The sequence below is a fragment of the Aegilops tauschii genome, chromosome 3 (assembly GCF_002575655.3).
Source record: "Aegilops tauschii subsp. strangulata cultivar AL8/78 chromosome 3, Aet v6.0, whole genome shotgun sequence".
In the NCBI taxonomy this organism is placed as follows: domain Eukaryota; kingdom Viridiplantae; phylum Streptophyta; class Magnoliopsida; order Poales; family Poaceae; genus Aegilops; species Aegilops tauschii.
This window is the reverse complement of record NC_053037.3, coordinates 19540112-19550480: the sequence shown is the minus strand read 5'-3', so window position 1 is coordinate 19550480 and position 10369 is coordinate 19540112. Positions and strand designations below refer to the sequence as shown.

The 10369-nt window shown below is 46.0% G+C and overlaps 1 protein-coding gene across 1 annotated transcript; it reads right to left on the bottom strand.

Moving 5' to 3' along the window:
- Nucleotides 1–3140: 3140 nt before the first annotated feature.
- LOC109761165 (LEAF RUST 10 DISEASE-RESISTANCE LOCUS RECEPTOR-LIKE PROTEIN KINASE-like 2.1) lies at nt 3141–10369 on the bottom strand. The gene is made up of 5 exons (XM_073509854.1): nt 9655–10369; nt 7143–7178; nt 4257–5322; nt 4046–4155; nt 3141–3645 (listed from the first exon to the last, which is right to left on the bottom strand). The coding sequence occupies exons 1-4, from the start codon at nt 10367–10369 to the stop codon at nt 4050–4052; spliced, it is 1923 nt and encodes a 640-aa protein (XP_073365955.1). The 3' UTR covers nt 3141–3645; nt 4046–4049.

Here is a 10369-nt window from a genome sequence, read left to right as displayed (position 1 = left end):
GCCCTCTTCTGGAACATCCGTGGTTTCGGCCAAGATGGTCGACGCCGCCAACTGATAGAATACATGCAAACCGAACGAATCGACATCGTGGCCATTCAAGAAACGATGCGTGCGGAATTTGAGCATCTGAGCTCCGACCTGTTTGCTTGGCACTGGCTCCCTTCTAGTGGGAGTACGGGCCACTCGGGTGGCATCCTCCTAGGCGTGAAGGATGCCACCTTCGAGGTGGGAAGCATGGTCCGGAGCGAGTTCTTCGTTAGCATGGGGATCTTCGAGCGGGCCGTAAACTTCAAATGGGAAATCATTGCAGTTTATGGCCCAGCCGATCACCGCCGATCTGAGGCCTTCCTCGCCGAGCTCCGTACGAAGGTCGCGTCCGCCCAGCTACCGGTGGTAGTGGGCGGAGACTTCAACCTCATCCGGACGAAAGAAGACAAGAGCAATAATTTAGTGAACTTTCCTCGGATGCAAATGTTTAATGATTGCATCACAGACATGGGGCTTCAGGAGCTCGATCGAGTCGGGGCCAGGTTCACTTTGACAAACCGCCAAGTTGAACCGACTCGATCAGTCCTCGATCGGGTCTTCGCCTCCCCTGAGTGGGACATTCGATGTCCCCTAGCATCGCTCCTGGCGATTACGCGGACTGTTTCAGATCATGTTCCCCTCCTCCTCTCTTCGGAGAACGAGCGTCCCCCCTGCCGCCTCGCTTCCGCTTCAAATCCTTTTGGTTGCGTCAGCCTGGATTTACCGCCGCAGTGGTCACCAAGTGGCGCGAGGCGCCTGATGCCCCCCATCGCTCCCTTTTAGCTGTTGATTCCTGGCATTTCTGGGCCAAACGGTCACGACAGTTCATGAAAGGATGGGGTGCAAACGTGGGCTGGGACATCCGTGAGCGTAAGAAAGCCCTCCTTGAGGGCATCCAGGCCCTCGATCTGCGGGCTGACGCCGCAGGCCTATTGGCCGACGAATGGATGCTTAGGTACGACCTGGAAGACCAGCTCACGGTCATCTACACTGACGAAGAGGCATATTGGCGCTTGCGGGGTACGCAGAATTGGGTCCTCAAGGGGGGCGCTAATACCGCCTACTTCCAGGCCATCGCTAATGGCCGTAGACGCCGTAAATCCATCCCCCTCCTGTGGGACGAAGTGACCCTCCTGCAGCGGCCGGAGGATATCCAGGCCCATGTAGACGGCTTTTACAGAGACCTATTCTCTGCCTCCCCTCGGGGAGGTCTTTCCCTGGCACAAGACATTTGGCCTGCCCACAGTTGCGTCTCGCCTGCGGATAACGCGGCCCTCACGGCCCCGTTCTCTGAGGCGGAAGTTTGGGCGGCAATTAAGGGCATGAACCCATCCTCGGCCCACGGCCGGGATGGCCTCCCAGTGAAGTTATTCCAGAGTTTCTGGGAGGTTATCAAGCCTGAGGTGATGGCCTTGTTTGACGAATTCTTTGTTGGGTCCATCAACCTCGCCCGGCTAAACTTTGGGGTAATCACCCTCATCCCCAAAGTGACTGGGGCTTCGGACATACGGTAATTCCGTCCAATTACGGTGATTAACGTCATCTCCCGCATCCTTGCGAAGGGGTACGCCACCAAACCCAGATGAAGACTAAGAACCAGCAGCCTGGAGGCATCGGAGAATAAGACATGAATTATGTTGCAACAACAAGCAAAAGGGCAAAGCGACTAGGTGAGCATGTATGGTAGGGAGATACAAGTAAGAGAGGATACTGTGGCAAAGAATGAACGTTGAACGGTAGTACGTATATGGGACAATGGAGTCCTTGGCAGTGGTCGTCGTGTGTACGTCCACGCATACGAATTCCCTGACTACACCAATTGACGGGGCAAGGGAAGACCTGGCAGAAAATTACGAGTGGATGCAAATCAAGCTGCTAATTCCCTCGAAAACTGCTCACTCCCCAGAGGACTTTTCAGATATATGCAACTTATGGAAGGATCATGAACGCTGAACGGTCTCGGTCTCACATGCCGTGAACTCCCGGGCAGGTGCATACTTCCACAGTTTCTTCAACCGGGTGAGAGTGACACCATCTCTCCGAGGTACAGTGGATGTAGGCTGCCCAGCCAGAACGGGTACCCGGCGTACTGATGTTCCAGTACGCCTTGGGCATGCAGGTCGCCACGGCTGCAGTCGGTGGCAGCGGCGCGTGGTGCAGCAGCACAAAGTATGTCGCCAGGACAGAGAGGAGTGCTCGTAGAAACGGGGGATGCATCACAAGGTTCGATTGACGGATCCGTGGGTGGGTGGTGGTTGTGGTGTTGCCTTGCGGTGATGCTCGCGTCAGAAGAGTGAGATTCGCAGTGGCAGGTGAGTGCACACCTTCGCTCGTGATTGAGCTTGAAACAAATAATCTTCCAAAAAAATGGAAAAGGGAAGTGATGGGCCGTCTATCGAAACGAACAGCCAACTGTGGGTCACAGTCACACACGGCCCGTTGTGTTGCTCTGATCTTGGCCGTTACATGACCTTATAGCCCAACCCTGAAGTCCTTACGCCACCGCTGGACGTCCCTTAATGGCGTATTGCCTCGAGCTTTACTACATCTACGGGACAATTCTCACGACGAGGAGGTTACGGGCAGACATGGACCAGTTAAAAACTTAAAATCAGGAGGTGGGGTCAGTTTACAATCACGAGGGAAAGAATTTAAGTGGAGAGGGCGACACATCCTCCCGTAAGATCAGTCCGTAGTGGTTTTCCCGTAAGTGTAGGTTTTTTGTATTGCCCCCGATTCACCGCGCACATCCCCGTGCCGGCGCCGATGCAGCGTGCGGGGTGCGGCGGTGAGCCACACAGAGCAGAGACGCTAGCCTACACCACATCGAACTAGCCACGGTAGCGATGTTGCCTGAGAAGCGGTGGAAACCTCGTCTCGCCAACGGGGGGATAGGCGGAGCTGGGCGGTGGTTGCCGGCGAAGGTGTGTATACGTGAAGGAAAAGCACGGCGCCATTTCCTGTAGTGGATACCAACTGCCGACCAGAGGACCAAGTAAGCATCCTCCTTCGGCTTCCACGATTGATCTGCTCGCTACGAATTGGCATCTAATTAGTCACAAATTTAGATAGATATACACTTATATCCAGATTCTAAAATTTTAGGCCCGCAATTGGATTCTATGTCGCATTTATTGAATTTTAGGGGGATTTATACTCTCGAAGGTCTTGCTAGTTGTGTCCCTTTTTTTCTTAAGAAATAGCTGACTTCCTTTGGCATAAGATCCAATCCTTTTATCTGTTCGAACTTGTAAGGTGGAACACAAAACTCGTGCGCTAGTACTTCCTGGAATAAAGTGATCTGTAGGAGGCTTCAGTTATCACCTGGTGACACGCAAGTTGTACAACCTTGGTATGCGCTGGTACAAATATGGCATGCATTTAGGTGCCCGTCGGAGAGAAAAATTGATTGGCATTGACATCTCCATATGCATGCTAATTTTTGTTTGTTGCAGAACTATAATTCGAGCCTGTGATGACATTGCTGTGATTGTTATCAACAATGGGTTTTATGATAACCGGCTATGCAAGTTTGTTGTCGCCACTCCTAATGTAAGATGAATTCAAAGGTATGACATTGTGCCTCTTCTGATCGACACGCCCTTCCCAACTACCAACCTGAAAAAAACATAATGTGTTAGTCAACATAACCCCCATCTAGTGATGCAGTGATTATTTCCTTACATGGACAATGCTTTTCCGTAATGGAACTTAAGTTCAACAAGACCTTTATCTGAGTTTTATTTATAATCAGAAAAGCATGCTTTACAGATAGAGCCGCCCTTTACACTTGGTCATTCGGACACAACACATGGACTAAGCGTTTGCTGCAGTTAAACTAAAACTTTTGATTTCACCACTGTTAGATCCCCATAACATGACCCTTCTATATAATCTTAAAGCGCTTCTTATTAGGTTTTTTCAACCAAAATTGGCAGACTGAGTAATTTATATTAGGATACAATGCCGAACTTAGTTGAGCCTGTTCAATTTCTGGATATACTCTAGTACAGGTTACCTTCTCAAAGAGGTAGAAATTGTTGTCTGTTTCCTGAATTCACATTCCTTGTCTCCTCGGATGTCGTAGAGCTTGCACTTTGTACATTCATATTATGAGCTGCATTTTCGCTGGAATCAATGATAAGCAAGTAGGTCAAGTTACTAAAAGTATATGAAAAAAAACAACTTCACGGAAAAAGGGAACACAAATAGATGTAGAACTATCTTACAGTAGTCCACTGAAGTTCTGCTTCGGTGGCATGGCCATATCATCTAAGCTTCTCTCAACCATTTCCAGAACATTGGTTATAGTAGGGCGATACACAGGTAATACTTGTATGCACCACAAGCCAATCAAGGTCATCTTTCTTGCAATTTCCTCAATGTCACCGGTAACTTCACATGCCTCTAATCCATCGTCTTGAGCAAAGTGATCATAAATCCAATCCGGGAAATACTTTTCGCTTGATTTTTCAGCCACCGATTTCACATTTTTCCTGCCTCCAACCATCTCTAGCAACATCATTCCATAACTATAAACATCTGACTTTGTTGAAACAAGTCCAAAGTTTCGTGAGTGAACTTCTGGAGCAATGAATCCAATTGTTCCTCTAGCACCAATCATTGAAAGCTTGCTCTCCTTGGTACGACACAGTTTAGCAAGACCAAAATCGGCAATCTTTGGGCAAAAATCCTGGTCTAGAAGGATATTTTGAGGCTTAATGTCAAAATGGATGATCCGTGTATTACAGCTATGATGCAAATATTCCAGTCCACGAGCTATCCCGATAGCTATTCCATATAGCCTCTCCCATCCTAAAATTTCTTTTGGGTTCTCTGAGTAAATGTATCTATCCAAAGAACCATTGCACATGTACTCATATATAAGAGCTCGTTTTGATCCCTCCAAACAAAATCCAAACAGGCTAACAATATTCACATGAGAGGTCCTACCAATGCTCATAACCTCATTAACAAACTCTTCCCCGTTTCCTTTGGAATCATGCAAGAATTTCACAGCAACCAGACGACCATCATGTAGCTTTCCTTCGAAGACCACACCATAACCACCTTGACCAAGCTGCTTATTGCGAGAAGACGTTATCTTCATTACCTCTGAGTACGTGAATCTTTTTGGAGCAAGTGATCCATAAGATATTATCATGGCTTCGTAATGCCTTTCAGTGGTGCTGCTATTCTTTTTCCAGAGGAGAAACCAGTTCCTTCTCCCCGTCATATACCATATTAGCACGTAAATACATGCAAAGAGTGGCGTTGCAGCGGCTGATGTCAAAGCTGAGATTGAAGTAGATGTACCAGGTGTTATAATATGGATATTTAGATCTCTAAGGATATCAAGGCTTTTAAATTCAAGTTAATTAGTTCTATGGTTAAGGTTTCACATGACCACATGCTTTCAAATTTTTTTTTCATAAAACAACAGGTTCTATTATAATCTGTTCAGTCCGCCCAAACGATCCTATTAGTGAGTTTGGACAGCAAAGATACAACATCAGACCCACTAGTTAGGTGCCTACGGGGCGCTTACATGGTGTTTGTCACACATGGAGTTGGGAGTTGTTTTACGGTACCCTGAAACTAACATGGGCCGCTAATTTCTTCCGATCTAACGGACAGTTTTAGTCTGTACTCCAACAGCACTGTCATGGAGTACCACCGTTAAAAAGCGGGGAGTGCCCCGATCTAGAGGGTAAAATTGGAATCACAAAGGGTAGTTAACGTGTTAATCTTTTATTTGATCTGCAATTCGTCAGTAACTGTAATCCTGAATTACAAGGGACGACTTGATCATGTGATGAACATGCAGCGACGACCAGGTTCGGCGGAGCGGGGTCCTCGCCGTCGCCAGAAAGGTGATGCTCTGCAGATCGGGGCTAGGCTTAGCGGCCAGAGGTGCAACAACGGGCTGCCGATGCGTCTCATTTGCTGGCCATTCGTCGTTCGTTTAATCAATTGAAAAGACGATGCTCGATCATGCATCACTTTACCATCTCTTTCTTTATTCAGTAAATGGACTTCGTTTGATGTATATGCATGAATTAAAAAATTCTTCTTCAGAGATTTATAAAGTTGGATGCTACATGTAAATTTCAACTACTAGTACGCCAGAGATGCACATAAACTTATATGAGGCAGCATCGTGCCGCTGGCGACATGGGGGGTGAAACGCCGCCCACGGCGGCTGAGATGCAGCATGGTTGAAGTACGACAGAGTTTTGCAGCTCTCCTTTATTTTTATTTTTTATTTTTTGCGGGGACGAAGAAGATGATGATTGACGCTGCGATGCGTGCAAACAGGAAGGACGGTTTCCTATTACCCCGGATTACCGGATTAAGGAAATATCATTAGTCATATATTAGATACGAAAAAAAACTCAACTACCCTATCAAAGGAACGTCTAGATTTACTCGGTACTTCCATCTATGTTCGGGGAGTACCAGGGTACCGTAAAAAGCCTCAGAGTTGGACCTCACCAATCAGGTTGCTACTGCCTCTCTCTACCTTGTCCCTATCTCTACATACAGCTCCCAATTTGGGACAATATGCCCTTCTGTACGGCCGCTCCACCATTGCAGACTTCCTGCAGCTCTACAAGCACCCAAAGCCGTCCAGGAGACCACCTCCAGGCCATCGCCAGCGGGAGATATACCCCTCTGGTCTGCATGTCTCTCCTCTACTGCCACGATGTATGTCGCCATCCCAAGGCCTCTGCCGATCGTCTAAGACTGCACTGGGTTGGACGGCTCTAGGAGGAAGAGGTTGCAATGGTGCTGGTTTTCAAGGCTAACAACACGTGCTCCCGATTTTCTAATGCTCAATTGTACTCTGTCCCAGCAAAGAGGAGCTTTATGTCGCACGACCCATTCTCCAACGGGTTATAGGAGTGGGTTAAAAGGGTTGAAAACGTACAAGGCGGCAAAAGTAGGGAAAAATGAAGATCGTAGGTATTGATCCCAGTGGACTTTTATTATGCACTGATTGAGAGTATTTGTTCCAACCTAATTATACAATCAAACTTAGGAAAATATGTATCTTAGGAACTATTGGCATTTAAATGATAACATGTGAAAAGATGGTGTAAAGGTTAGCATACCTATTAGTAGTATCTTTGTGCCAGCCCTCTTGCTACCTGGAATATCACACAATATTAAGTTTAAAAATCAATAACATCCAATATACTATATTTTTTTTACAAAAATAATAATTTATTAACAGGCTCAATACATAAACACATAAAAACAATGATCTACGCAATACTGTAAAGAGCACACGGACTGCATATCCCACTTCGTTTAAATACTAGTTTGATACAATAATACAAGTTATATGCCCACATAATTGTGGGAAATCCTACTCTGCCAGTTACCAGTCTGTATATGTAACTTGTTATCATTGGATACACTCATTCTGAGCACTGACAAAACGAATTGCAGTTTAGCTCTCGCAATCTGATTTTAATGTCACAGACTAATCTAATATCACGAACTGATGACACACCAGGACACTATAAATTCAAAATTTGATTTTACATTAATATTGATGTTATCTAAGATCATGTACGAACAACACAACCTGTCAAAAATCTGCAAATTAATAGCATATTAATTAATACTCCCTCCGTTTTTATTTACTCTGCATATTAGAGTTGACTGAAGTCAAACTTCGTAAAGTTTGAACAAGTTTATAGAAAAAAGTACAAATATTTACTATAACAAATCTATATGATGTGAAAGTACATTCAACAATAAATCTAATGGTATTGATTTGATATTGTATATATTAATATTTTTGTTTATAAATTTTGTCAAAGTTTATAAAGTTTGACTTTGACTAAAACTAATACATGGACTAAATAAAAACGGAGGGAGTATGTAATTATGCAATTCCGAAAAGTAACATAAATAATGATGGTTGATCAGAAAAGAAGCACACTAGTTTTTGGTACCCATCAAACTAGGCTGAGCCACTAGTTCTGTCTCTAATTTTTGGGTACACAGTTAAAGTATATTATCGAGGTTTTAATAATGCAAACCGCTGACTTCAGGCAAGTGGTCAAGTGCTACTGATTCTAGATGTTATTTACCGATGAAGAAGTACAGTAATGAGAGTACTCTCTCTTGAAAGAGGAAAGCTGGTCGGGAGGACCAAGACAATCCCGAGTGAAGCACCATAGTCTACTACTATCTCCGTCTGGGTTTAGCCTGGTCATAGTGGGGAGTACATTAGACTAGTGTCATGCATATGACACTAGTCTAATTTATTATCTTCATAATGCAAATTAACATAATAGTAGTATCATAGATGGCTTTATTTATTAGCTCGTAGACTCATCTTGTTTTGGAAAGCGTTATGTTACAGTAACATATTATGTTACCATCTCTCATTAATTACTTGCCACATAAGCAGAATTTTCTGGAAGTGCGCTATATTACTAGCTAAGTTACTCCCACTATGATTAGCCTTATAGGGCCGTTTGGCCACCAAGCGGCGTACGTGTTTTTAAGGCCGCATGCATGCAAGCCTAGTAGTGCTAGGACGCTGTGCCAACAACCAATGCATGTTGTGCCTTGTTGCTTTTACTGCTACTCCCTCTGTCTAAGTGTGTAAGTCATCTTATGAAAATCAAATAATCCCAAAACACATAGGCACGGTACAATAACTCCCTCCTCGTTTCTTGTTTCGTAACATATCAAGCAATAAGAGAGGTGGGCCGTGCATGCTTTCAATGACTTGAGACTACCAAACATGACATGTAGTGGTTAATTCATTGCATGCAATGCTATTAACTAGCAAAAAAACATTAAGTTCTTTCGTTTTCCCCTCCGCCTTGTTCGCGATGCACAATCTAAGATGACTTATACACCTAGACGGAGAGAGTAACAAGCTCGTGGCAACACCGCAACAGTAAAAGCAAGTGGGGTCTAAGATATTTTATTTAGCTACCGTAGCATGCAGCCAATGCAAGGAGTCATTTAGCTCTTGCGTTTCAATCACTGCTGCTGCCTTGGTCCTCGAGATGCTGTCGAAGGGACCTATAATCCCGGATGGAGGTAGTAGTCAATGCCACCAATTGGGCATATACGTAAACACGGACTCTTAAATTGTGACCCATGCATTGACTTGACTGAAAACAAGACTCAAAGAGAATGTGATCTAGGAAAAAAATACTGAAGGTGTAGTTCAATGCCATGCATGCCTAGAATGCAATGGACCGGCGGAATCTGACCTAACATACTAGCTTTCACTAATTTGGCCAAAACAACTCAAGAACTGGGGTAGAAGCTTAACCACCGGCGGCGATGTCTGGCCATCCTTTGATTTGATTTCCTCACAAACTAGTATAGCAAAGAATTTCTCTAGGTGGAGTAATCTGGATGAAAAGCTGCTAAGCGGGGTAATTAGCGTAAAAAATGACAAAGTAGAGAGTAAAAACTAAAATTCACTCTAAAAGATACTGCAATGACGATGGGTCGCCGAAGAACCAAACGAGGGCTTCGTCGGTGTGTTAATTAAACTGATGCCTATTTCGTCCTAGAAATTACTCTTTCGTTCATCTAAAAGAAGAAAGAATTAACTAGGGTGCAGAGTTGAGTCGCCGAACTCACCGCACTCTATCCGTCGCACGCCGTCGGAGCAATGGCAGGAAAACCCGGTGCCATCATTGCCATAAGAGCACCGGCCGCCGCTAGCCACACACTTGGAGCAATCGCCTGACGCCACCGTCCACTCGAGAAGAAACCCCTTTCTCATGATGGGGACATAGGTGCTGCCATCAGCGAAACCAAGGACCGGCACCACTGCGACACGACACGATGGAGGGAGCCTGCTTTGTTCACGCTGGTGGTCGCCATACACCCCACCAAGGCGGTAGAAGGACTCGTCGGCGCAACCCGTGCGGCTGAACCCCGGCGGCGTCGCCTCCTTGGTGCAGTTGTCGAGGACGAGCAGCTCCCTGTTCTTGTTGCTGATGACGAACGGACTCAACCCGAGACCCAGCGAGATGTTGAACCACCACGGGGGACAGCCGTCGTCGAGCGGGAGGTTGTTGTCGACGGCGACGAAGGATGAGTTCTCGGCGAAGATTTGAAGGACCTGGTAGGCCCCGAACATGGATCGACTGAGAAGAGCTTGGCTGCCGTTGCAGTTGAGCTGGAAGGACGGGGACCCGCACGGCTGCTGACCTTCTTCCTCCAGCCAGAACGGGTAGGCCACGGTCAGGTCGCCGCAAGTCTTGGGTGAGCAGGTAGCCAAATCTTGTGCGCTAACCAACGGAGGCAATCGAAGGAAGGAAGCCAAGAACAGCAGTAAGAGCGGGATCAT

Excerpts from the sequence above, each read along its gene's own strand:
- LOC109761165 (XM_073509854.1), bottom strand. The coding sequence starts at position 10,369 with ATGATCCCGCTCTTACTGCTGTTCTTGGCTTCCTTCCTTCGATTGCCT. Across the intron at positions 7,179-9,654 it reads CGTGCGACGGATAGAGTGCG|GTAGCAAGAGGGCTGGCACA; the intron begins GTGAGTTCGGCG and ends GTGATATTCCAG. Across the intron at positions 4,156-4,256 it reads CAGAACTTCAGTGGACTACT|CGAAAATGCAGCTCATAATA; the intron begins GTAAGATAGTTC and ends CATTGATTCCAG.